The sequence below is a fragment of the Ptychodera flava genome, chromosome 9, assembly GCF_041260155.1.
Source record: "Ptychodera flava strain L36383 chromosome 9, AS_Pfla_20210202, whole genome shotgun sequence".
NCBI lineage: Eukaryota > Metazoa > Hemichordata > Enteropneusta > Ptychoderidae > Ptychodera > Ptychodera flava.
This window is the reverse complement of record NC_091936.1, coordinates 34353352-34381211: the sequence shown is the minus strand read 5'-3', so window position 1 is coordinate 34381211 and position 27860 is coordinate 34353352. Positions and strand designations below refer to the sequence as shown.

At 38.2% G+C, this 27860-nt stretch overlaps 2 protein-coding genes across 2 annotated transcripts in view; both read right to left on the bottom strand.

Annotated features, from left to right (window-relative positions):
* Positions 1-287: 287 nt before the first annotated feature.
* On the bottom strand, positions 288-6498 carry LOC139140793 (uncharacterized). Its single transcript, XM_070710208.1, has 2 exons — positions 6381-6498; positions 288-4601 (listed from the first exon to the last, which is right to left on the bottom strand). Exon 2 carries the CDS (start codon positions 4584-4586, stop codon positions 2193-2195), a length of 2394 nt encoding a protein of 797 aa, XP_070566309.1. The 5' UTR covers positions 4587-4601; positions 6381-6498; the 3' UTR covers positions 288-2192.
* A 2587-nt stretch (positions 6499-9085) lies between these two features.
* LOC139140790 (DNA-directed RNA polymerase III subunit RPC2-like) overlaps positions 9086-27860 on the bottom strand; it is a 30090-nt gene continuing 11315 nt past the window's right edge. Inside the window, exons 7-27 of the mRNA XM_070710202.1 lie at positions 27659-27808; positions 26047-26160; positions 25363-25503; positions 24605-24766; positions 24049-24159; positions 23524-23613; positions 22727-22889; positions 22410-22563; positions 20422-20595; positions 20078-20205; positions 19621-19706; positions 19371-19494; positions 16656-16814; positions 15430-15538; positions 14641-14784; positions 13865-13931; positions 12298-12403; positions 11570-11666; positions 10909-11046; positions 10435-10584; positions 9086-9663 (exon numbers count right to left, since the gene is read on the bottom strand). Coding sequence (XP_070566303.1) covers positions 9534-9663; positions 10435-10584; positions 10909-11046; positions 11570-11666; positions 12298-12403; positions 13865-13931; positions 14641-14784; positions 15430-15538; positions 16656-16814; positions 19371-19494; positions 19621-19706; positions 20078-20205; positions 20422-20595; positions 22410-22563; positions 22727-22889; positions 23524-23613; positions 24049-24159; positions 24605-24766; positions 25363-25503; positions 26047-26160; positions 27659-27808 — 2697 coding nt within the window. The 3' untranslated portion in view covers positions 9086-9533. The remainder of the gene's footprint in view (positions 9664-10434; positions 10585-10908; positions 11047-11569; positions 11667-12297; positions 12404-13864; positions 13932-14640; positions 14785-15429; positions 15539-16655; positions 16815-19370; positions 19495-19620; positions 19707-20077; positions 20206-20421; positions 20596-22409; positions 22564-22726; positions 22890-23523; positions 23614-24048; positions 24160-24604; positions 24767-25362; positions 25504-26046; positions 26161-27658; positions 27809-27860) is intronic.

Sequence of the window (27860 nt, the reverse complement as noted above, 5' to 3'; positions counted from 1 at the left end):
AACATATATGTCGATATAAATTACCTCATCCAAAGACGAGTATTCCATAGATTTGGGTATGATGTGATCATGTCGTAATCACCAAGCACCTTCTGCTATATGTTATGAATCACACACACATCTCGTCTATGTGGATCAGTGACATTGGTTATTGCTTCAATTCCATGTTCACACACACACTCATTGCAGCTTCAATATCACCATTTTTTTCCCAAAAATCATCATTTTCATAATTTTTAACCATCAAACCAGAAAGGAAGCACAAGACCTACAGTTTCTTTTATTTATCTCATATATTTTTTTATTCTTTTTTTATTATTACTTATTTCAAAGGGGACTGATGCAAAAAATTGGTATCAGTACAGTGTCAATGTAATATACCGGTGCCCAAGACAAGACATACATGTAGTACTAAAACATATGGCATGCATTTTAACGTCATACCCTTTTTCTTTCATAAATGTATTCATTTATTCTAAGTGTATAAAAAGAGTATATGCATTTTCTGAGAATGAAAATCCACTTAAAATACGTCATTATCTGTGGAGAACATTCTTTTAGGCTAAATTCTTACTGTACACTACACCGTTTCCATAATGTTGATAAAGCTGTACAAGGCAAAATATTCAGACAATTTTCTATAGGGCAGTTCATTCAATTATCAATTAGGTGAGCCAATAGCAAAAGACAGTAATGTAAAGTATTTCTAGGAAGTTCTGTTTCAAAGGGAAGCCCATGACATGCCTCATGATTTCCTTCTGCAGGGGTTTTTCACAAATAATTTCCATAACATACACATAAACAGTGTACTATTAAAATGTGTATAAAGCCAATCCTTTGCAAAATCCATAAATTTTGTAGAAAAGTTTGAAAAAAGCAGTTACTTTCTTCTTGTGTTTATAACACAGTTTTTTTGGTAGAGTACCCATTACACTCTATGTACAAAAATAGTACTGAAAACATTTTGGTATTTAGTTATGCCTGATTTCTGCTGCTGCCTATCACTAATAGATCACAGTAAAGTTTTGCAGTTATTCAAAGCCTGCACATCACATTTTGTGAATGTGAAATCAGAATCCAAATCTGCTGAAATGTATAACAGGCAGTTTTGTACATCCATGAGCGATATCAGCAGGCAATAATATTCCATGTATGGTCATCTATTGGCTAAATATCAAAACACAAATTGTCAAAAACATCTACAGTAGATCATCTTTGACACTTTCAACACTTGCCTGAAATGCAAGCAATGTGCATCACCATGACAACAGTATCTTATTTAAAGGTATACTGTCACCTGTTCCAATTTTGCCACAGTTACCATGGAAAGAGAAAATCTGACCAATCACAGATTTTAAGCGGGTGGCCGCTTTTTAAAAACAGCGCCCTCACATGGACATTTTGAATACCAAGGAACGCCACTTTGACTATATATATGGGCATATTTAGATTACAGGTGACTGCATGTACCTGTAATTATCAAGAGAACACCAAAAAAAGGAGACGTCCAATACCCTGGTCAAATAATATATGTACATGCATGTACGTGCTTCACTTTTAGCTCATAGGTGAACAATATACAGGTGTTTTACAGCCATGAATCCTTGTTGGTTCAAAATGAAATTTAGTAACAAAAGTTGCAAGCTTCAAATTCAAAACAAGTTATTTTTTAAATTGAAAATGCATGTTTTCAGTAATATAAACATAGATGCAACCAACACATATTCACAGAAGTTGCATGTATGGTTCTTTATACTTGTGCACATCAGAAACACTGTAAAAACATCTGGTGCAAACTGCTACTCTGCTTCAACATGCATTCTATTTGCTTGGATAAACATATTTTCCATAATCCCCTGTAATGCTGGATCTTCCTCTATGAAATTGATCTTTGTCTTTGAAAATAATACTTGTTTTCTTCAAAAGCATTTATAATGAACTCTGAGGAACCAGTTTCTGAGTATCATATGTCTATTGAAATCTGAGGTACCACCTTCCAATTTCAAGATATTTCTCCCTTTCATCTCTCCTTTTAAAACACTCAATGGCTGAAAGCACAGTGTTGTAACCTCAGAAAACGTAATCCAAATTAAATGTCCATCGCCACCTAGTTAATATGTCAAAATATAACTAGATACACTTTGGGCTCGGTAAACATGCCTGCTTTGCATTTCATGTAGGCCTGCAATAAATTATTGATGGAACAACAACTGATGCACTTGATGGACAGGTGGCACGGTGTAGCTACCCATTACATCTTGTACAGTGGCTGGCAAATGACCTACGTGCTGCAGTTGTTCATGATTGACCTCTGCTTGCAACTGTTGGTGCTGTGTTGTAACCGGCGGTGGTTCCTGCTGATGTGGGTGAGGCTGGGGTGTCGGCTGAGGGTGTGGCTGCAGCTGAGGTGTGGACTGCTGTTGGTGGGCGTGGGGTTGTTGCTGTTGTGGGTGGGAATGGGTATGCAGAAGCTGGATGTGTGGCGGATGGTAGCGCTGGTCGTAACTGTGATCACCGTGTGCTGGGGGCAATGGAGTCACAGTTGATGCTGCAGTAACAGCCTGCGATACCTCTGGCGCTACCCTGGGTGGAAGTTCTAACAAGACAAGATTCATATCGGCAGGAACTGAATTTTGTCTGGCAAACCGTCCATTTTTCCTTAAAATTTTCCTATTTGGGTCCCCTTTAATACCATGTTCTCTCTTTCTATGCTTGTAAATGTTGCTAGGTGTTGATGTTACATAATTGCACATCTCACACTGGAGCGGCTTTTCACCAGTGTGAATACGCCTATGGTATACGAGAGATGCTGACTTTCGGAACTGAACACCGCAATAGTCACATTTGAATGGCTTGTACTCCGGATGAGTTTTGAGATGTGCCTTCAATTTATATTCGGTGATGAAAGCTTCAGGACACAATGGACACAGGTAGGGCGTCACTCTCTGGGAGTGCTTGTTGCGTCTGTGGGACTCCAACTCTTGCTTGCTGAAGAAACCCTTACCACAATGATCACACAACTGTGTCTTCATCTTGATATGCTTCCGTGCTCGATGACTGTCCAACATATCTTTCCGAACACACCTATAGTCACAAGCGTCACACTCATACAAATTTTCAGTCTTGTGAATTCGCCTGTGCATCCGTAAATTGATATCCCTCCTGAACGCTTTCCCACACTCTTCACACAAGAAATTTGTCTCCGTGGTGTGCCTGCCTTTGTGTTTTTCCAGATTGCCCTTTTCTGAGAAGCGCATCCCGCACTCTTCACACGCAAACGGCTTCTCACCCGTGTGTTTCCTGATGTGCCGAAGAAGCTTCGTTCTATACTGGGCAACGTAATTGCACAGTTGACATGCATAAATCTTCTTGATTTTCTCACCAGTGGGTGCTTTTCCTTCCCTGTGTTGCGCAGCCTTGTGTTCTTTCAATCGATATTTGAACTTACATGAGAACTCACACTCATTGCACTTGTATCTGTCTGTTGGTATGTTGGTTTTCTTAACTGCTTGCTGCCCACCGCTGCCTTTCTCAACAGCACTCCTTTTCACAATGCCGTGAGTCTTCTGGTGTTGAGTCAGTCGATACTTGTATTTGAAAGTGAGATGGCAGATTTTGCACTCATTTTTTTGTTTGATCCGATATTTGGCTTTGCTCTGCTCCTGTACTTTGGGGTCCCTGTTTGTCTCGGCGTCAATACTTTGACCTTCTGTGAACTGCTGTATGATGATCTGTTCATCTCTACTCCTTGTCACAACTGGATGCTCTCTGGTATTGGCACTGCCAATACTTCTGCCAGGATCATAGTCTTCATCACATGACAGATTGTCCACTGCGCCTGCATCCTTCAATTCTCCATCAAGTTCCCAATCTTCATTGGTCATCTCGTCCGCTTCCTTTATTGCCTTCTTAGGGATAGGTGGCTTTCTTCTGGCCTTCTTCTGCATCTCTTCCAAGTTAACGGTGTTTCCATCAGTATCATTCTGGCTGTTTGGTCTGTGATCAACAATTTCTGTATATATACGTGATGTGCCCATTCCCTTTTTAACTTGAACACCTCTTTTAGAGCCAGATCCACTCTGGCTGTCAGCCTTTTCATGATTACCAACATCACTTCCATCACTGGACTCATCATCACTGCTGTCTCTTTCACTTTCCTCCCCATCATCATCATCTTCTTCATCATCATCATCATCATCATCATCATCACCACCACCATCATCATCATCACTATTCCTTTCATCTTCAGAGTTGGTCTCAATTGAATTCCTTTCATCTTGTTTCTCATGATTTGTCTTTTCTTTGCAGGCATCAACTTTCTGAGTGGTATCATTTTCTTCACTGATCGCGTTTTGGAGACTGTCTGCCTGGGTCAAACCTCCACCAGCATTTTCTTCTTTACGTGAAGATGACTCTGTTTCCTGCCCCGCAGAGCTTTGCTCATCTCCAGTCTGCTGTCCGCTGCCATCATTCTTCCTTGCCATCTGTTTGTGATTGTCCACATGTTCTTTGATTTCAAGTATGTCCTTGGTTGAGAAGCTACACCAGTCGCACTTGAAACTGAAGCTAAAATCACTGGTATCCATGGTGATAATGGTCCTCTGTAGAGAAAAATTAAAAGGAAAATAAGGAACAAAAGAACACAGTTTGTACTCACGCTAAAGCTTTAAGGTGATCTAAAACTTGAAAACAGGACAGGCTGAGTTGATCCTTCTTTGAAGGAGAGAACTCACTACAGGTTGGCATTAAGCCATGTGACGTGAATGAGAAAACTATGTAAAAGCAATTTTGATCTGTATCTGAAGCCCTGAACACGCACCATACTAATACACTTCGGTGTTCGTCTGCTACAATCTTATCATTAACTGAAATATCTTTTCTTGCAGTGACTGACATTTTTAATACTGGCCTCTAATCCATGAACTGTGCTTTTGACAGCAAACTGTAGATTCTTTGTGATTCATCAATTGATTCAGGATTGTCTTTCTATTTACATGGATATTTGTTGTTCCACCTGTCTTCATATTTGATTTTTGCTACTGCTAGCACCAGGTATATCCTCATTTATTTTTACTGATGTTGTAATGAAATTACAGACATTTATCACACTGTATAATAGTCAATATGTACATGTACAATAATCCAAGAATTATTGAGAAACACTCTAATTACAGCAGGCAGATGATTTTTATTACCATTTTCTTCAAACAATCACTGTCAATTGTTATAACCATAGAGCAGAGTACTTTACCACAAAAGATCATCTTTACGCCAAGAAAAATGAAAAAGTTGTTTCTCATCCTAGATATATTGCAAAAATGATGCGGTGATGTGGTTTTTTCTTCTAAATTTTTTTTATTCTTCAACCAACAAGCACGCACAAAAAAATGAAAACAATATAGGAATGCACACAGTGATAAATGCACAGCAGTGTTGCTTTAGTATTTTTGTATAGCAACAGTTCTGCGGTTTGACTTTTAGTGCAGCAATGCAGTTTTGACAGCTTAATATAACAGTGACAATGTGTAAAGTTCTGAATGGATAGTTAGTGTCAGTTATTTTGTGTACAGTTCTGTTTTATACAGCACTATGTGGTGCACTACTATCATCCCGTATTTTTGCATTCATTTTTTTAAATTTCATTTCCTCATGAGCAGAAAAAAAGATTGATGCGGCTGGTATGAATTGACGCGCGTGAGGATGAGAAACATAATTTTCATTTTCCTTGGCCTTACAAGAAGAATATCTCAACAACTGGACTTGTCAACCTCTCTTTCCCGATTTGCAACTTTTACTGTACAAAATCTTCAGAACACATAGCAGAAAATAAAACTTTAAAAATATGAGAAATATTTATCAAAGCGATCAGTTGCCATTACAAAGATTTTCTCCTGACATCTTTGCAAAGTTTTTGTAAAATTGACAAACTTTTTAAGAGCATTTGTGAATGGTTTCTGTGGATATGGTCATGTACGGAATGCTATACTTCGTCTCACTGCACTGCAATGACACTAGACTACAAATTAGCATATGAATGGCCAGGCCACGTCAGCTACATGTACGCCTACCTCGCCCGCTCCAAATTTTAAAACGCCTCAAATGTACGCTAATCTGACCCCCTTGCCGTCGCATTTTAGTTCGACGTTGACAATCGCATAGCTAATGGCCTAATATGTGTCAAAACTAAGCAGGAAAACGATGCCAGAACGGTAAAAGTACGCGAATATGAAAGTCTAATCATGGCGTCCATTTTCGCACATCTAGTTTCCATTCAACAAATAACTCGGTCGGCCTTGCCATGCCTTTACGCTTCTACTACGATTTGATCAGACACCAGATTATTACTGTCCGATCAAAATGAACACTTAAATGCATCTTACCTGGTAAAATACACTACACGGGCGTAGTTTTTACTTGCATTTCAGTGAAATAAGGATTTTTCGGCATACCCAGTCTTCGTCAGGCAGATATTCGCATTCGTCATCTCTCACATATTGCCATGAGGGCGCACTGACAGAGTCACAGACACTGCCTGCAGTGCAGTCCGAGCCAGCCGCAGGCCTGCACACAGGCGGCCCAGACGTTATTAATGTTATTGAGTTTTTCTCAGTTTTCTCTATCATTTCCTCTCCGTTTCTTCATGCTCGGACTGATCAGAGTAAATAAAATAAATATTTATATAACCTGACCGAACCTCTTGACTATTTATTTTACACCCAATTACAAGGACACATCTTGTAATTAATTTAGTCAACACAACTAATTATGCTAATCCATGGACTTATCAAGGGTTTTATGGGAAGGTCAACATTGCGAAAGATAGAGATGCCCCCTTTGGTAACTTTTCCTATCTTTCGTTATGTTGACCAACCCATAAAATCCCTGATCACCACTCAAGTTGAAAACTTGTTAGGGGAATATATTGCTTGATAAATCTGAGGAATTTTCACCTTTATCGTTGCATGTGAAGGTCTTCCCAAAGAAAAGAATGGGTATATGCTACATGCGGATTTCTAATTACTGTGGAACTAAAAGGGAGGACTTGAAAACAATAATTCTGTGGACAGACATTATCATGGGACCACAGGTGCGTGCTTTGTGAAGCCCACTACAGTAATGTCCCTGTGACCATATTAAAGAGGCACTCCCAATTGGTAACATTTTTAAAACACATTTTTTTAATGCCAACGGTCGATATTTGACATGGCGACAGCGTGCGGATCGCGAGATATCGATAAAAACATGTTCTCAAAAAAGTTAAAGTTTGAATTCCGGTGGCCCACCTGAATTCAGCTTCCGAACATAGAACGTTCGGCACTGGGGCCATTGTCAACTAAGCTATGGACTACGAGTCTACGCTGACGCTGCTGTACGCCACAGCAGTACCACTCGCGTCGGTGAGCGGTCATGTCCCATGGGAGAAAGCCGAGTCCTACTGACTCGGCAAAAAAAAAAAAACAATGTTTGCTGATTCCACAGAATTCGCATAGGTGACTAGCTCAGATAGGTGCAGTTGATACATAGTATGCATAGTGGCCGCCGCGTGGTATGCACGCATACCACACGCAGCGGCCGCTATGTATCGAACCACGCGTAACTGTGTGGCAGACGACAAAATGTAGTCATCAGAGGCAACTAATATTTTACACGTAAAAACTGATATCTATGTGGTATTGTTTTAAAAATTTAATACAACTGATTGAGAATAATGAAAACGACAAAAACTAAGGAGAAGTTTTCAAAAAAGAATTAGCAGAGGTAAAGGCATTGATAATGATGTATATAAAGTCATCGCAGTAGGAGGTAAATTTATTGCATCATTCAAACGTTTTTTGGACTCCTTAGAATATCGTCAATCAGCACAACAACACACTTTCGGGGGATTTCGGGTCATAACCAGAAACGATCGTAAAACTTCGGGATGTGAAAAATACGCTCGGGAAATGACATGTTTTTATCGATATCTCGCGATCCGCGTGGAGTCGCCACGTCAAATATCGACCGTTGGCAATAAAAAAATGTTTTAAAAATGTTACCAAGTGGGAGTGCCTCTTTAAACAAGTAACTCATTAATAAAGTTTTGGCAACAAAATCTTTGGCAGCTGTGAACTGCTCCACTTCACCGTCTTCACTTCATCCGATGAGTCCGGGATTGTTTTCCCTCATTTTCTAGAAAGTGCTTTCTTTTTATTTATCTTATATAATTTGTGTAAACTGAGTGACACTGTGCATTCAGTTAAAACTGTTTTACCATGTTTAGTCACCAAGTGTGTATCACAATTTGCATTATTTTTCAAAGATTTTGCTGTTTTGATTATTCTCCTTCTTGTGACTACAATGAATGTTTCCCAAAGTATACATGCACAACTATGGTATGGTATGTAGAGGTAGTAGGTTCATACGTCATCAAATTGAGCTTCAAACCTCCAAGGTCCCTAAAAAATGATATCAGCTTTCTCATGTGACAATCTGAGCTGTCAATAGTCCTTCAGTTACTGTGCATATTTTCAAGTCTTGCCTGTTACATTGCTCGTTGTCTATGAAGCATCTCGAGGTCTTTCGGCCTTTGTCCCATACTCCTGTGTTGAAGTATGTGTTGGAGTATGGCGGACAAAGGCTAAAAGGTGTTGAGATGGTACACTAATTGCTCAGGGACTTTTTAAAAACTATTAAAAAAATTTTGTCATCAGGAATAAACATTACTTGTCATCGTACATATTTAAAATTTTCAATTCTCACAAAAATAAGCGGGTGAAAACTTTATTTCCTCTACAAGCTTTCAAAATGTCTGCCCCCACCCCAATAACTGAAGGTGGATACACTTTACACAAAAATCTATGGGTACAATTCATGACATACAGCACAGGCCGCTATTTGTTATGAATTGTACCCAAATAACATGCTCAGACACCATGAAAGGGGTTACTGTCATTATAGTTTATCAGCATCAAGTTTTCAAAGCCAAGGACCCAGGCATTGAAAACCATGGGAATATGCCACACACATACTTCAGCCATGGCTAGAATGTGGACTGAACAGACTGAACAGTATACCCATAAGGAGCAGTGATAACCGTTAACACGTACTTGTTGAAATCATCGGAGATATTTTAATATGTACAAGAAAATCCAGTCACACATCAAAATTATGGCAGATTAACACTATCGCTATTGGTGCATTTGAAAAAATATTTCAGTTAAAGTCAATATCAAACTGGCTTTCAAACAGAAACTTCAATTCACTTAAATGTTTGTATGTCATTACCAGTATTTCAAAGTTAAAATACTTCTGTGATCAGTGAACTACAAGAAATATTTGAAAAATACCAGCATAATGTCTAAGCTAAGTCTGCCAACAAGAAGCAACCGTTATCTGTGAACACAAAGCAGACTTGTGGCTAGTAATTTCACTTCACATGGTCTCATTTCCACTATGTGGCAGTATAGATAACAGATGTACACTTCCACAAACGCTGGTAACTTCCGTATCATTGGCACAGAATCATGAGATAGCATGGCGCAGTACTTTGAATGCTATTCACTGTACTTCACAAGTTTCAGCCGAGGGACAATGTTCATAGACTGCAATTCTTGGAACAACAATTTGCATGCATACGGTATCCGTAGTGACGATACATTCCTGGAAGACTTACAGAAGTGACACCTGAAAGCAGAACGAAATTCCAAAAGTGAAATATGCCATAGAATTAGAAAATCCCCCAGGATTTTAATTTCTGTAAACAATACTTACCTTTCAAACATCAACTGATTGCCTAATTGATTCATATACAGACAAACCTACTGAGAATCTTTCCACAAACCTGGGGCATCCTATTTCCACTATAACAGCCAGAGACCAAGGGGTTTTACTAGGATATCTCTCAGGGGAGAATTTGAAAGTACAGGGGAGAATGTGCAGGAGGCTGGGGGGGAAGCACAAGATGTCCCCCACTCCCCTCTCGAATTGAAAATTTTGAAACCTTGGTGTGTGCAATACTGCAATCTGGTACAATCGATATCTGAGAGGCACTTCAATTTGATTGCACTATATAAAACTATTTGAAAACAGCATAGGGAAACGGGGGGGGGGGGGGGGGGGGGGGGGGGGGTGTTCACGGGGTGACCCCTCAAGTGATTGCAATAAAACATTTCAGTACCAACGTCAGATTCTATTGCAGTACTGAAACACTTATACAGGAGATATCACTAATACGACAGATTACCAACCAAACTTTAGAGAGACTTGCACAAAGTAACCATGTCCAACTAATATAACAGATGGAGCATATCATCAATAGCTACGCTACCATCTTTCATAGTGGCAATGCATGGCAACATTCTTCTGATTTTTGTCTTATGGGCGGCCTATCTAGCCAATCACAGCTAGCTTTCTATGCTGCTCAGACTGACAAACATGATTCTGTTTTATACTTACCATCCAGAATAGCCCAGAAGACCACACTGGCCGCAGACATCCACTTCAAACTGATCACTGGAGATCATTAATCTCTCAAGAAGTAACATACTAGCGCCGTAACCAATGAGACAGTCACGTTCCATTTCACCAAGTCGCAGCCCACCTTCCCTATGTAGACAAGATACTGACATGGGTTTGTGTTTCTTTCAGGGAATCTTACCATGCAGATCACATATATTTGCCAGTGTACATTATACATTCAAAAGTGGCAACACTGTTACCATTCAAGAAACATACGATGTTTCTGTCAGCCAAAGAGTTGTCTCATCAAGGGCTGGATACTGTCATGATTTCACCCCAATCTTTTCAGTTCAAAGGTCAACTTCCACAAATGAGAACAATAGGAACAAACCATGATTACATGTCTCTTGTAACAAACACATGGTCATCTGCAGTCTCCCTGGGGAGTGTTATCACATTCACGGGACTGACCTTGATCGACCTTCAGTTGGTTGTCTTGTGAGGACAGCTCGAGGGCCCTTGGCTCTGGCATGCATCTTGTCCAATACCATGTGTTTCAGTTTCTGGTAGTACACAGGACCAAAGTAGATATAGGCACTAAGTGGCTCACTGTAACAAGAACAAACATAAATACATGTCTTGGACTACTAGGACATTTGTCATAACTATTGGGGGGGGGAGAGAATTACATGTAAGAGATATGGGGTGTATCAATATTAATAATCATCATGATCAAAGACAGTTCCATATACAATCTTATCTTCAACTTGTTTGCAATTATTTTTTGTAAAATCTACAGTAAAGCATCTAGGGCAATGTCCTTTGTCCACTCATACAATTGTAAATACCATTTCACGGGCATACTGATCAACTCACATATATATGACTGATCCAAATTGGAGTGCTACCCAGTGATCCTGGATGTTGAGCATCCTCTTATCCCTGTGATGTGGATGTAGGGAATTCACTTACCAAGTGATGCCAGATGTAAGAAATTCACTTACCCAGTGATGCCGGATATGAGGAATACAATTATCCGGTGATGCTGGATGTTAAGCATTCACTTACCCAGTGATGCCAGATATGAGGAATTCAATTATCCGCTGATGCCGGATGTTAAACATTCACTTACCCAGTGATGCCGGAAGTTAGGAATTCTTTTCCTTGGTAATTGTAACCATGTTTGACCAAATCAGCACAGATATCATGGACTTTGTCACCACCAAATGCTAAAACGTGTGAAAATTTAGGAACATTTTAGAGATACAAACAAAATATAATGTAACATAAAACTAGCTAGCTATCAAGCTGAAAAACACTGGTAATTTATTCCGTATTTGAACTTTGCATTAGGGGAAGGCTGCATTAACTTGCATGGTACCTGAAACCCGAGTTCTTGCCTGACCAACTCGGGTGACAAACAGAAGACTTTTAATCCCAAAGGTGTGAATGTTCCATTGTTATGTTTATCTAATCCAGCTGGTGCCATTGTACTGCCATTGTAGGAAAGGCAGGTCTGTGAAATTGATCCTCTAGGGAAGTCGGGTATTCCTAAGTTAATGGAGCTTTCCCGTAATGGTATGGAAGCACTGTGAGTTATCAAGTATTGTTTAATGACAGATATTTCATTATCACTATCAAAATATCACTTTAAAGATGTCTAGGATAGTTAGTACTTCTCAACAACTTTGCCTTGAAGGGATAAGTTGCAGCTTTTGGTCATTATTTTTTATCAATTTTGGATTGTTTTGGATTTTTTGGATATATATATATATAAAGAGAGGGTTATAAATAGTTGAAAGTTGACGCACTGCCTGTAAATCTTATCAGAACCATTGGCACATCAACATTATCACTTACCTGTTCCATAATGGAATTTTCCATCCAAAATTCCAGCCTTTCCAGCCAACAGTTCGATCAATTTTCCAACTGTCATACGTGATGGAAAGCCATGGGGGTTCATGACCTGAAAAGTCACAGTATGACAAAAACAGAACCACTATTTCAAGCGGGTAACAGTGAACACTGTAATGATGTCACAGAGAGACGAGATGTAAAAAGCATGTGTTTTTACAAAGGTAATAAAAGCCATTACCGTAATTTTTTTCAGCAAAGACAGATTCTTCTATTCAAAAAACAAATTACTAGCAAGGAAGGTATTCACTTCAGAACAAAAGCAATTCTTCAGTGACATGCTTCAGTGTGCAGCCAATGGCCAATCAGATCAGTGGAGTGCTTCAGTGTGTAGTCAATGGTAAATTAAATCAGTGGGGTGCTTTGATATGCAGCCAATGGCCAATCAGATTAGTGGAGTGCATCAGTATGTAGCCATATGGCCAATCAGATTAGCTTTAATATGTAGCTAATGGACAATTAGATCAGAGGAAGGCATCAGTATGTAGCAAATAGGCTATAGCCAATTGGTTTATTTGAGGCTTCAGAATGTAGCCCTATGGCTAATTAGATCAATGGAGTATGTAGCCAATGTCCAATTAGACGTATATCATTTAGGACATAAATTTGTGTCCTAAACCCCTGCGTCGCTCACGTTGATTGGTAGGTCTTATGTCCCTATGTCCCATTTGCGTTCATTCATTGGCTGCCTTTATGTCCTCAAGTCTCATTAATATTTACTGTTCCGAATGCAACTCATTCACTGGCTGCCATATGTTATTGTCCTTACCTAACTTTCGGGTGTTCCTTGTCTTGTTCTGCCATGTGCTCATTACTGTAACGCAGCTGCGAGCCTAGGCAATCATTACCAGACAGCTAGAGCGTAGTCACAATGTTTGTGAAGACAAACCTGTCTGGTAATGATTGCCTAGGCTCGCAGATGCGTTACAGGTTACAGTAGTGAGCACATGGCAGAGCAAGACAAGGAACACCCGAAAGTGAGGCAAGGACAATAACATATGGCAGCCAATGAATGAATTGCATTCGGAACAGTAAATATTAATGAGACTTGAGGACATAAAGGCAGCCAATGAATGAACGCAGATGGGACACAGGGACATACAACCTACCAATCAACGTGAGCGACGCCGGGGTTTAGGACACAAATTTATGTCCATAATGATATACGTCTACTATATCAGTGGAACGATTCAGTATGTAGCGAACAGCCATTTGGTTTACTGGAGGTTTTAGAATGTAGCAATATGGCCAATTGGATCAGTGGAATGCTTCAGTATGTAGCAAAAAAGCCAATTTACTGGACACTTCAGTATGTAGCCATATGGCTGGGATGTCTTATACATGCATGATCATATACAGACTAGCTGTCACTACATAAAATTTTGCTACTTATGAGAAAACATTTTGAAAATTGAACTCATATATGAAACCGTTTTTAAGGCTAAAAAAGTTCTTGCTGGAAAACAGAAAGGTTTCCTGTCTAAGTTTTCAACATCAAACCCATTGGACTTACCACATCTGGACATATTCCTTGTTCATTGAATGGCATATCTGCTTGCTGTACTATCAGACCACACACACTGGGAAAAAAAGACAAAGAGATGTTACAATCCCATGTGAATATCAAGACATAATGAAAAGAGTGATGAACAGAGTTGATAACAGGTTAGAAAACACTGTAGATAGCTCTCAAAAGCTAGTTACTAAAACTGAGTTAATTTGATTTACATACAACTAACTACAGACAGCAAAGGCACAATGGAACATTTTGAAGCAAATCAATGCAAGGGCTGGTATAAACATGTTGCAATAACAATTAGGTCTACTAACTTAAAGACAAAAGTGAGAATTTAGCTTTATTTTTCAGAAATTAATTCTTAGCAATCAAATTGATTTGTATGATAAAAAGTTTTTGGATAAAACCTCCCCATCCATAAACTTGCAAGACTCAGTTTTTTTTTAGTCTACATCGATCTACCTAATTATTACAATTTACCAACAAGTTTCAGTCAATCCTGCTGTTTTGAAGCATCTTTGGATTAGTTGACCATCCATCCATAAACAAATACAGAAATGATTTCATTGACAGGTCAACAAAATGAATGAATAAAAATACCAAGGTATACCAAGGTACGATGAATGTCAGCTTTCAATTAGGAGAAACAGACAAATGAGTGAATGAAATGGATCACAAAAAATGACAGAAAAACAACTAAAAACTTTCTGGAGATCAAAAACAGATCAAAGCTGAAGTAAATTTTCAATTTCTAAATTCTGATAAACACACACCCTTTCTGTCCGTGTCTGCTGCTAAACTTATCACCAATTTCTGGAGTTCTTGTCTGTCTCAGTAAAATCTTTATCAGGAAAGCCTCTTCACTGTTTGAAGATACCATCACTTTCTCAATGTATGAATCAGCAGCACTTTTGTACCTGTGGAAAACAATCAATAGCATTGATTGCAAATGACGTCATTTTTCTCTCATTCATATGCAAAAATAAATGTTTTTCGGCATTTTCTGCAAGAACTATGAAAATAAAATCTGCCAGTGTTACAATGGATACTAAAAGTCACACCAATTGGAATGAATTTATGTTTCAGACTACAAGCTGCAACAACAGCCACACATGCAACAACAAACTTTGTCCGAATGTTAGGCAGAGGTGTCTGATGCCGTGCACATGCAGGTATGTTAAGGAATAAATCTGACATCGCGATCAATGCTATTCTATTAAACATCAAAATATTATCAAACTTTCCTTTCAAAGAAAAGTGTGATAAAACTTTTGACAGGATTCTGGGGAATGCGTTCTGGCACTATTTCCATGGATACAAAGTTTTGTGGATGAGTTTGCAGGAAAGAGAACATTTCTGGTGCAACTGGTATTGGCTTTTTTTATTCTTGTCTTTTATCAAGGAAAACAGATTGTGATTGTTGTACTGTTTGCAGTTTTAAAATCCTGGCAAAGTAATATTCACTGCATATTTATACACTTCAAGGTCAAGTGCTTATGCCTGAAAAATGGCAGTTTGCCAGGTACCATGAGGTGTATGTTCAAAATTATGACTGTACTTACACTTGGGGTACATCCCTGTAGTCTGGTTGCCGTTGGTCACCTGGTGAAGTCATTGTGACAGTAGGCATGTACTTGTTGACCAAAACCTGCTTGCTAGTAACTCTCTCACCTATACCAAAGATGTTCCAAATCAAAGAATGAACCAATGGCAGCATGGTTAAACCGGCTTTTGGGACACAGTTGAAAAATAACCCTGCAATTTCTCTCATGGGACAATTTTTTGTGAAATTTGTCTCCATAAAAATGTTTACCGGGAGCATAGATAATATATTTTATATAATTAGTCTCTCCTGGAACTGCTCATTGGCAACTTACAGATAATAAGTACTCAGACATAACTAGCTCCATCTCATTAGTTCTCCCATGTAGGTCAAATTACTTATAATCAGAAGTAACTATTGTTTGATATAATTTCATATTTTCAATGGACATTAAATAACTCTTCTAAGCTTTACATCTAACATGGAGAGAATATTTTGTTCCTGAGTGATACCATGAATTAAATATTGTCCAGAGATAAACCTGCAGTAGTAGTGTTAGTTGATAAGTGTTATGGACAGTACCAAATTACATGCTGAGATGTCAATTATAATCCTCTTCATACAAAAGATTTCAAAACAGGGTAAAATTTCAGGAAGAGAACAAAAAGCTTGTGTCTTGTCAATAAATATTCTTTAACTTATGGGCAAAAGACTATCGTTCAAATCAATTCACTCAGTTAAACTTCAGGGTGAGGGTTTTTGAAAGTAATCAATGTGTAAGAGACATTTTTTAATTGTCATGACACTTAGCTTCACCTGTGCTTCCTTTCTGGTTTATTTCATCACTAGGAAATGAATTGTCATTCAGTATTGGACTGTATTATGCATAGTTTAGAGTTCATTTGTAGTGGTAACTTGTCTGCCTTGCTACCATGAAGAGAACCAACACATGCATAAACAACCCCTCCACTTTCCCAACACTGATTGCACTTAGCTTAATTACTCTCATGGTGAACAATCCAACGTTTATGTTATCATGTTATGATTGACAGGAGACGTGGTTCATCTCTACCTGAAATGCTACATAGTTTCAAAACCTGTTGCATTCTATATAATGATGACACAAAAAAGTACAGTACAGTTTTCCAAGAAAATTCCCCTGAAGTTATCCATCTTCAGACTGTTATAGCTTATGATCAAAAGTTTACCTGCAGGATAAACATTTCTTGATAAATCAAACCTCACCTGGTGCGCATATTCCATCAGAATCCAGGATATCATGTCTCCATATTGGTTTCCTAGTTGCTGCATCCACCATGGGACCCATCACTTTGTCGAAGGTCTGGTTGGCATAGCGTTTCAGTGTACACTTTTGATTTCTGTACACTATGCACCGACCATAGCCTGCAGAAAACAAGAAGAGCCAAACATTTCTTCTTAGCTGTAGTATCAGGACGGGAAAAATTACTTGTGTAGGATGACTACATATTCACCTTAGTTGGTGAATGCCTGCGTAACAATGAATACTATTTAAAGCTCCAACTACAAGTTACAACAACAGTAATGCATGCAACACTGACAAAATTTGTCCGCATTTTAAGCAGCAGTGTTCAATATTGTGCGGCTTTATTAAGTAACAAACCTGAAACTGGAATCCCTGTTAGTTGTGCCATTAATTGGATATGATTACTTATGGCAGGCAATTAGTAGTTTCAAAGGGACTATGATAAGGTAATATTTTTCTGTGTCTTACTACTATACATTTGTCATTTAAAGCAATAAAATTTTGTGCATGCTAAAAAATCACTGTTTGGAATGCCTGTCCTTAAGTCTAGCCATCTCCAGGTGTCCAAAACAGTGTCTTTTGTAAGTGCCACTGCACGTTCAAATCAGACGGTTTCAAATGACACAGTGCTTGGTTTGTCTTGTGGTGCATGTGTCATTGCTCTGGCGATCAGAAGCAAATGTTTGTATCATGCATGCTCCATAATTGCACAGGCAATAGTTAGTTAGTTATTTCCCATAATACTTCACAGCATGAAGGGCAGCAACAAAAGTTCTCCTGTCCATTCAGCTTTGGGCAAGGTGTTGGACTGTCCCTCAAGTGTGGCCTAGCATCTTCAGTTCTTTCTCTACAGTTCTCCTTCATGTGTTCTTTGGTCTTCCTCGTTTTCATTTTCCCTCAGGGGTCAACGTAGAGCTACTCTTGTAATATCAGTAGTGTCTTTTCTGAGCAGATGTCAAATCCATGTCCATCTCCTTCTCATTAGGATGGTTTAAATACATACTGACTGGCATTTATCAAAGAGTTCCACATTTGAAATTGTATTTGGCCAGAAGATGCGTGCTATGCGCCTGAGACTCTTGGTATGGAAGGTTGACAGTTTACTAACATCTCCCTTGGTCATTCTCCAACATTCAGAACCATACAACAAGTTGGAAAGAACACAGCTTTGATTCAAATTGAGTTAAGTTTTCATAGAATACAGTCTGGACTTCCATATATTATTCAATCAGTGAAATGCATTTCTTGCTTTGCTGAGACGACTCTTTATGTTTATTTCCGCACCAAAATCTTGACTAACAGTGCTGCCTAAATATGTAAACACATTCGTTCTGGGAAGATCTTCTCCATTACTTTGGATTGATGAAGGGTTTGGGACATTCAATGTCATGACTTCTGTTTTCCTTTGGTTGATCTTTAAGCCAATCTTTGGCCATTCTCATCAAGGCGAGATGTCTTCTCCTGCATGTGTCGATGAGTATGTATAAGAAGAGCAACAAGCATTGAGAAAAGTGTCCATCTAATGCCTTAGTATTATGGTTTTTGGTTGTTTGTCTAATGACCCAGTCAATGGCAATGTTGAAAAGCAATGCTGACATCACACATCCTTGTCTCACACCAGTTTTTACCTGGCATTTTTGCTGACTTTTTCCGACACTGCATGTGAAATTGGTGTAAAAACTCCTATTATACTATCTATCTCTTAAGGAATGCCATACTGACGCAGTATGCACCAGAGGTTTTCACAATGGATGGAGTTGAAAGCTTTTTCAAAAGCAAAAATGTTTATATATACCGGTAGTTCTCTCTGCCACTCTGTGCACTGTTTAATGATGTTTCGTAAAGTAAATGTCTGGTCAGTGTAGCGCCTTCCAACTCTGAAAGCAGCCCGTCATTTACGCAGATGTTGGTCAACAGCATTTGATATTCGAAGAATGATTATTTTTACCAGGATTTTACTCGGTATAGACAGTGTGATTCTACGCCAGTTGTTACAGTTTCTCAAAGAACCAAGTTTTGGTATTTTGATATTAATCCACTCTGACCAATCATCAGGTACATATTCTTTTCTTCTCATATTGATTTAAAGAGTAGCTGAAGGATTGTAGCTGCAAGGTTTGGGTCAGCCTTAAAGAGATCTGAATTGAGGTTATCCTGACCACTACCATTCATCCTGGTATCATCTGATACACCTGGAAACCCATCATGTCTGGTTGTTTGAGATTCTTTTATTGCTGTTTCCATAACATGATTTTTTTTACAGGACAGAGTTGTTAGCACTGAGCCTAATCCCCAACCTAGAGGGCCAGGTGCTGCCTCTTGTCTGACCCCTCACCTGTAACTTATCCGGCATGGTTAAACCTACCAGGGACTTAAGCCCTGCCGGTATAGCCTATAGGGTCCTTGAGGTACTCAATCCTCCCTACCACAACAAGGTAGCAGCACAGGAGAGGTTGCACAGGCAATGAGAAGGAAAATTGTTGTGACACTGCAGGAAAATGGTCACTCTTGACCCATCTGACAATCCAGTCATAAATGTATAAAGGTTCATTAGTATTGAATACAACAGTGCCGCACACTGTTGTCTTCTGCATCAAATATCCTTGTGCATTCTTTCTGGTATTTTCATGTAAACTTCATAACTGCCAAAAGAGTGAACAATATTTTGGAATTACCTCTGTCCACAGATGCTCGGTTCAGTACAAGGGCATCCTCTATATCATAACCACTGTAGCTCATCACAGCAACGATGGCATTCTGGCCAGCTGGTAATTTATCAAATTGAATTAGATCTATCGTCTGTCGGGGAAAAGGAAATTAGAAAAGAAATTTACAAAAGTTAGTTTTTGTTGGTGTGAAAACCTGAGGTAAAAGAATTCAGCTGTTTTTGAAAGTTAATAGGTTGTCTGAGTAAAGTGTTCTCACCTTTGATTTGACAAGTGGAGCTTGTGGATACACTAACAGATACATAAGTGTATCAATTCTGTGCCTTTGGTTATACGCTATCGTTCCTGTAATTTAATATTCATGAATACAATTACATTTCAAATCATACCACTCAAAAACATGACTATACAATTTATAAGGCATAATATAATATTTTGAAGAGGGTAACAAATTTAATATACCGGTAGTTTTATACTGCAATGTCACGGCTAAAACCTATTTCAATGTGTTATATTATTTATTCATGGCATGTAACACAGTGAATGAAGTTATCCCTCCATACTCCTTGCAATGGTATGGACAAGAATTGAGTTGAACCGCAGCACTATGACAACTGGGTAAAAAGTTTATAGTAGTAACACACTGTGTACAAATGTGTTAACATCCAACATTGCTTAAAAGCAATACCTACCCATTGCTTCTAGATAATACTCACCCATTGCTTGTTTACCCATGGCACATTGGTAAGTGTTTCTCGGAGACTGGTTGTGATGTGGATAAGGTATTAATCCAGCACAGACACCAAGAATTGTAAATGGTTCTATTTCAAGGTGAGTTGTGTCACTGAAAATTTACAGACAGTGGTATGATTTTTCATGTATGATGTTGCAATTATAGTTTATTGATCCATAGAGTTATTGCAATATCAAAATTATGGTTAATATCCATATAGAAATCGACATAGCTTGAAACTTGTGTATTTGTAAACAGATAGATCACTACACAGTGTAAACATTCGAATCTGATAACAACATACAATCGGGGCGCCACAGTATTTACCTTGTGATGTCCTTTTCATACAGGGCAACTTGACAGTCATTCTCTTCATTAACGTCCAAATATTCAACCAATCCCTGTCTGAGAAAATCCTCAAAGCTACGGAAACCTAAGGTGAGTTCATTGATGTGTTCACTGGTCACTTTAGGTTTACCATTCCTTACAATGATGTACGGCCTGAAATGGAAAAGGCACAGGTTATTAGTCCCCACGGACACCGTCTGGGGGGACTTATAGGTTTGGTCATGTCCATGTGTGCGTGCGTGCGTGCGTCCGTCCGTTCACGCAGATATCTCAGAGATACCAGGAGCGTTTTCATTCAAACTTGGTACAAGGATTACTTCATATGTCATACATATGCACCTCATTTGTTTTGTGATACGATCCAATATGGCCGCCAGGCGGCCATTTTATTACGAATTTTTCATGTACAGAGCCATAACTCAGACAGGTTCCAACCAATTTTATTCAAAGTTGGTACCAGGACATTGACCAATATCATAGATATGCATATTAATTTGTTTTGTGATACGATCCAATATGGCTGCCGTGCAGCCATTTTGTTACGATTTTTTCATGTACTGAGCCATAACTCAGGCATATCTCAACCGATTTTATTCAAAGTTGGTACAAGGACATTGACCTATGTCGTACATGTGCACGTCAATTTGTTTTGTGATACGATCCAATATGGCTGCCAGGCGCCCATTTTATTACAATTTTTTCATGTACGGAGCCATTAAAGTCAGACAGGTTTCAACCCATTTTATTCAAAGTTGGTACAAGGACATTGACCAATGTCATAGATATGCACGTCAATTTGTTTTGTGATACAATCCAATATGGCTGCTGTGCGACCATTTTGTTACGATTTTTTCATGTACTGAGCCATAACTCAGGTATATCTCAACCGATTTTATTCAAAGTTGGTACAAGGACATTGACCTATGTCGTACATGTGCACGTCAATTTGTTTTGTGATATGATCCAATATGGCCACCAGGCGGCCATTTTATTACGATTTTTTCATGTACGGAGCCATTAAACTCAGACAGGTTTCAACCCATTTTATTCAAAGTTGGTACAAGGACATTGACCAATGTCATAGATATGCACGTCAATTTGTTTTGTGATACAATCCAATATGGCTGCTGTGCGACCATTTTGTTACGATTTTTCATGTACTGAGCCATAAGTCAGGCGTATCTCAACAGATTTTATTCAAAGTTGGTACAAGGACATTGACCTATGTCATACATATGCACGTTGATTTGTTTTGTGATACGATCCAATAAATTAAATTAATTGCCAATTTGCATTTACATGATGAACTTTTGTTTTTAGGGTGAATGTCCGGAAGCACTGCATCAAACTTTATAAAATATGGTACCAGTGATAATCTATCAGTGTTATGATAGGATGCAAAAATGTTTTGCAACATCCTGTTGATTAATTCCTAGTTGACTCATTTAATGACCTTTAGGATGGTGGCCTGCATTGGTTTTATGTTTTCATCACCATGGAACTCATTCTTGGCCATTGAGAGCCATCTGTATCAAAGTATTTTTATCACAGACCTAATTAATGAAGAGGACTCTATCCTCTCTGAGGACTTGTAATCAAAGTACCCATGAACAAGTGGGGACTGTGTCATCAACGATGACTTGTTCACTGTGATTTTCTGGAATTTTTCCCTTCCGTTTTGGTGGCCAAAATGGATGATTCCTCATACTTCAAGGACATAACCAAATTTCATAGTAAATTGACCAGATGATTTGTACAAAAGTGTGAAATGTCCAAAAAGTTGACAGACAAGGGAAAATAGGATAGAAAATCACATGTAAAAATGATGGACAATCACTTATTTAATACGTGAAGCTGAAAAGAAAATATAAGTGTACTAAATACTCACTGATTTGTGAATAAAAGAATCTGAAATATTTTTGAGTTGAGGGCGTGAGTGAAAAGTCAACTACAGAGGGCAGTCTCACCTGCATACTCTTCCACCGTCTGTGGCTATGTAGACACATTTCTGAGTATGATTTGGACAGATGGACACAAACTCATTGATGTATCCTGCTCTACGCATCAAACGGAAAGTCCTCATCAACCTCTCATGGTCTCGGATTACTCCAAGAATATTACCTGAACAGAACACATGAAATTCAAAGGAAGATTTGGTTAGATTTTGGTAAATCTTACAAACTCTCCAATATAACCCAATATTGTATGGTTTCTGTGTCATTTTCTCTTTTTCATGATACAAAGATTGTTTTTCAGATTGTCTGATGAATTATTAATTTCTTACCATTCAAGAAGACAAGATACACGCATGGTGAGCTTAACTCCTCCCCAGAGAGTAGATTGACATCTTCAACTCCAAGGTTAAATGCCAACTTGATGACTGGAGATTCTTCATTATCTGTTGTGATGTGAGTCATGAGTGCTAGGTTCTTGATCAAACCACAGGACTGCAAAACAAATAAATGACACACTCAAACAACAGGACTGGAAATCAAATAAAAGGTCAACTGTGTTTGTTGATTTCACAAAATTGACACCATTTCTGTTTAAAACTGATGCTGTGATGATGCAAATCTATTTAATATCAATCTAAATCAACTCAATCGGATCTCGTCATACTTGGGAAATTCAACTTTTGTGATAACAAAATACAGAGGCAAGAAAATGAAAATGTCTATGGTCTGCGACTGGAGAATTAGGCCAAAAAAAAACGAAATATGATACATAAAAGGAAAAAAAACATAAAAGACATCCTCATTCAAGCAAAAATCGAATGCTATGTAATGAACGCATGATTTTACGGGTTTTTTCTTTCTTTCTCTTCCATGTTTATCGGGTCATCGGAACAGCACAATTTTTTTTGTTCAGCCTTAGTCGTTGCAAAGGTATGGACCAAATAGAGCATGGTAAATGCAGTATGAACCAGAGAACTTATCAATGCACTGATCAAATGTAGCAACGATGATGATGTTGTATGCATACAGCATATGTAGGATTGGCAAACTTAGACTGCTGGACTGCATTGATCTTCAACACATAGTCTAGATGAATTTGCTCACCCTGTCAATGTCATATACATACCTCTCCTTCAGGTGTATCTGATGGACAAAGCATTCCCCATTGTGAAGGTTGCAGTGACCTTGGTCCACTCACTTTTCTTGTCTTCTCAAACTTTTAAATCACAGCAAGAAAGACACAAATATACCTTTATGTATGGACTGCCATAAGAGCAATATGGATGGAAATAATATGGTACAGCTTAATTTCTCAGTGACTGATAGCAAGATAAAATTCAATTATATTTTCTTATAGTTTTTAATAATTCAATCACCATCTAGTCGCAGTTATGATTAAATCAATCAATGAACTCATTGTATTCATGCCAATCAAGGATAATCTTTTTAACATTCACATTCAGCAGCAGAAGGTACAGTAATTAATTTAAGCAATTTTTGATAACTTTAAAATACCCTAATATTTAAGATTATTATGACTCAAAACCATCTTCATGGAAAGTTTGGCAATTACTCTTGCAAACATTGCTTGAAGCTGTACTGTTGCTTGATTCCAATGTGGCATTTTCTATTTTCAAAGTGATGATCTTACCTGACTGGATATTCTGGTCATGTGACCAAGGGCTGATATAAATGATAATCTTGATAACACCTGGGTAACACCTGCCCTCTCCATCTTGAAACGTTTCACTGACCAATTACCCTGCAACATGTAAAACCGTTTATCATTGGGTTAAAGCATCGACAACATGATGATGCAAATCATTTCTTTTATTGTTCACGCTCTCAGTTCTTCAAAGAATGTATAGTATGATGTCCACACATCTAGTGCTTGAAAACTGAAGTATTGGCTTGTATTGGAGAAAAACAACCAGTGTTGATTATTTAGTTATTTATACAGACCATCCACAAATTTTTGAAAAATTAATATGTCATCTGTTGCATGCTAATCGGAGTGCTGAGTATGGATATAGTTGTGTTTTGAAATATCAAAGTTAAAATTCCTGTTGTTGGTTGTTTGGATTGTGAATTTGCAATGCTTAAGAAATATCATAGGCAGTTGTTGAAACCATATTCAAATTGTCAAGAAGAGGATAAAACAGTTAAATCAAACAGATCAAAAGCGTTATTGGGCGGCAAATACTTACAGTTGAGATGGCATTAATAAGTCCGTTAGTAATTTGATCTTGTCTCATGTGTTTAACGATATCAAACTGAGCGGCCCTGGGTCTAGGTATCGTCTGATCTGCAATCTTCTTCAACTCAGCATTGAACTTCTTAAAGAGATCTTCAAATAGTAATGCTAGAAGCTGTTTGGTGGATTGCAAATATGAAGTAATATCAGTTTTTTTCTTACGTGACTTACTGGCACACGTTTATTCTTCTGAAAAGCTGCTAGCCAAAATATTTCTTACAAGTCTGATACATTGCCTTCATAAATGCTTAATGATGGGACGATGTTTTTGTCCATGAAAAACAACTGGTCAACAAGCAGCCAAGTTTACTTGTGTATTCTTAGCCCAGTCCCTTCACTCTCAGTTATCTTCCACTAAGTTTTCATACTTTCATTTGAAAAAACAGTGAAGTATATTAGTAACAGTCCCTCCAGCCTACAGCATTAATGTACACGGGGCCTATTAGTCCCTCTAACTTACAGCACTCACCCACAGGGGCTAGCTGCCAGTCCCTCCAACATACAGTACTCACATACAGAGGCCTACTAGTCCCTCCAACTTACAGCATTCATGTGAGCTCCTCCACACATAAGGCTTGTGGCTACAGCATTGATATAACATATTATGTTGCACAGGCTTGTCACTGTGAAAGTATACAAAACTGATCCAAATGAAGAAAAAATGCATCAGTTCAATAAAGTCAATATTTGATATCAAAATTTCATGCTTACCTGTCCTGCTAACTCTAATCTCTTGTTACCATAGTAATCCCTGTCATCAACATGTTTTTTGGCATCCCCCTGTGCCAGGATTACCCTCCTGACCATCAAAGCTAGGTATATACATTTGGTACGGAAATTAAACTCATGAACCTATGATTTAAAAAAACACACAAATCAGGCATGTTATTGAAGAGAAGATGAAGTGATATACATTTTTTGTTGTTATGACACTTGACATCTAAGAAAACTTCAATATTTTTTATTACATTGGTACTAAGGGATTGGCTGTCATGAGAGCTAAATAAAGATATTCTTCTTGACACAAAGTTACCCATCAGTGAAACCTAATTTTAGTAATAAGTCCATCACATATTGCATGGTAAAATTCTGCATACTACAGTAGTAGTAAGAAACCATGACAACAGTTGTTTTGACAAACTAGTGATATTTGTCTTCTGATAGTCAAACAGAAAGTGAAAATAAAATCATCTATTTGAGTGGGGCAAACAGTCAAAATAAATGTGTCGAATATAAGGAAGGTATGGGACACACAAAGGAAACTAGCTTGGTTGTGGAATTGATAACAATAAGTGATCTTCAGCAAGAATAAAAGGAAATTAATAAAATGCTAAAACTTCATGACTTGAAAGACACCGAATTATTCCTATCAAGTAAAATTATGTTTGTACTCACAGGGACATGAGCCAGTACAGTACCAGCAAGGAGATCCCTAGCTTCATCTATAATGCTTTTCTTCGGACCCCACATCCTGCGTTGACGTATCTTACTACCTATATACTTCAAGCCCTGTACATAACATAGGACAGAAAGTGATTACAAAGATTAGACAACAAGCAAACAAAGACAGCAAAACATAGAGAATGATATAAGGATATTCTATGGTCGGTTTGCCTTTCAGATATTCTATGGTTGGATTACCTGTTAGATATCCTATGGTTGGTGTGATTGTCAGACATTGTATGGTTAGTTGCCTTTCAGATATTCTATGATTTGTCTGCTTGTCAGATATTCTATGGCGGTTTGCCTTGTCAGATATTCTATGGTTGGAAAGAGGGGAGAATGCAAACACACGCCCCAAGCGACAGATCTTTCAGTCTATTGGTCTGCCTGTCAGATATTCTATGGTTGCCGTCAGTTATTCTATGATCGATTTACCTGCCAGATATTCTATGGCAGGTTTGGCATTTTCAGATATTCTATGGCTGATTCACCTGTCTGCTCTTCTATGATTGGTTTGCCTTTCAGATATTTACATTTTTATGAATGATAAACATCTAGCATTGAAAAGTTACAGTTGCATTTACTACAGAGAACTAACCAATTTGTCATTTTCCATTCAATTGCATTTGCGGTGAGCAGGCATAAAACTGTAGGGAAAACTTTGTTCTCATCTCACTATTAGAAATGTATTGATGAAAACGTCTTTTTCTTGATTAATGTAGCTTGCATTGCTTTGTAACTAATTTCACCTTTAAACTATGCAGGGAACTGATTACGATTGGAGCATTCATTTCACTATAAATTTCTAAGATATTTCGCTGGAGTAATTTCAAAATGTGCAAAGACACTAATGTTAAAATAATTTTGCCATCTTATCTTGAAATCTAGCATATGATACATGTTTTGTATATATTTTTCACTGTGCATCTTCAACTTGACATCACCTGTGTTTGTGTAAATATCTGGGTTCTATGACATCACATGTGTTTGTGTAAATATCTGGACTCTATGACATCACCTGTGTTTGTGTGAATATCTGAGTTCTATGACATCACCTGTGTTTGTGTAAACATCTAGGATCTATGACATCATTTGTGCTTGTGTAAATAACTAGGTGACATCACCTGTGTTTGTGTAAATATTGGTTCTATGACATTACCTGTGTTTGTGTAAACATCTGGGTTCTATGACGTTACCTGTGTTTGTGTAAATATCAGGTTTTATGACATCACCGTGGTTTGTGTAAATATCTGGGTTCTATGACATCACCTGTGTTTGTGTAAATATCTGGGTTCTATGACATCACCTGTGTTTGTGTAAATATCTGGGTTCTATGACATCACCTGTGTTTGTGTAAATATCTGGGTTCTATGACATCACCTGTGTTTGTGTAAATATCTGGGTTCTATGACATCACCTGTGTTTGTGTAATATCAGGGTTCTATGACATCACCTATGTTTGTGTAAATATCTGGGTTCTATGACATCACCTGTGTTTGTGTAAATATCTGGGTTCTATGACATCACCTGTGTTTGTGTAAATATCTGGGTTCTATGACATCACCTGTGTTTGTGTAAATATCTGGGTTCTATGACACTCTTCAAGACTTGGAGCAATGGCTGATAAGACTTGATCCTCTGTACCGATCATCTGAACAATCTCCTGGTCACATTCTATGCCCATGGCTTTGAACATGATAGCGATAGGAATGTCCTGAGTGAAGAGTGAAAGAAACATTGAGGAAATTAAGATGATGTGCAATCGG

Coding starts and splice junctions, on each gene's coding strand:
- LOC139140793 (XM_070710208.1), bottom strand. CDS start 4,586: ATGGATACCAGTGATTTTAGCTTCAGTTTCAAGTGCGACTGGTGTAGC.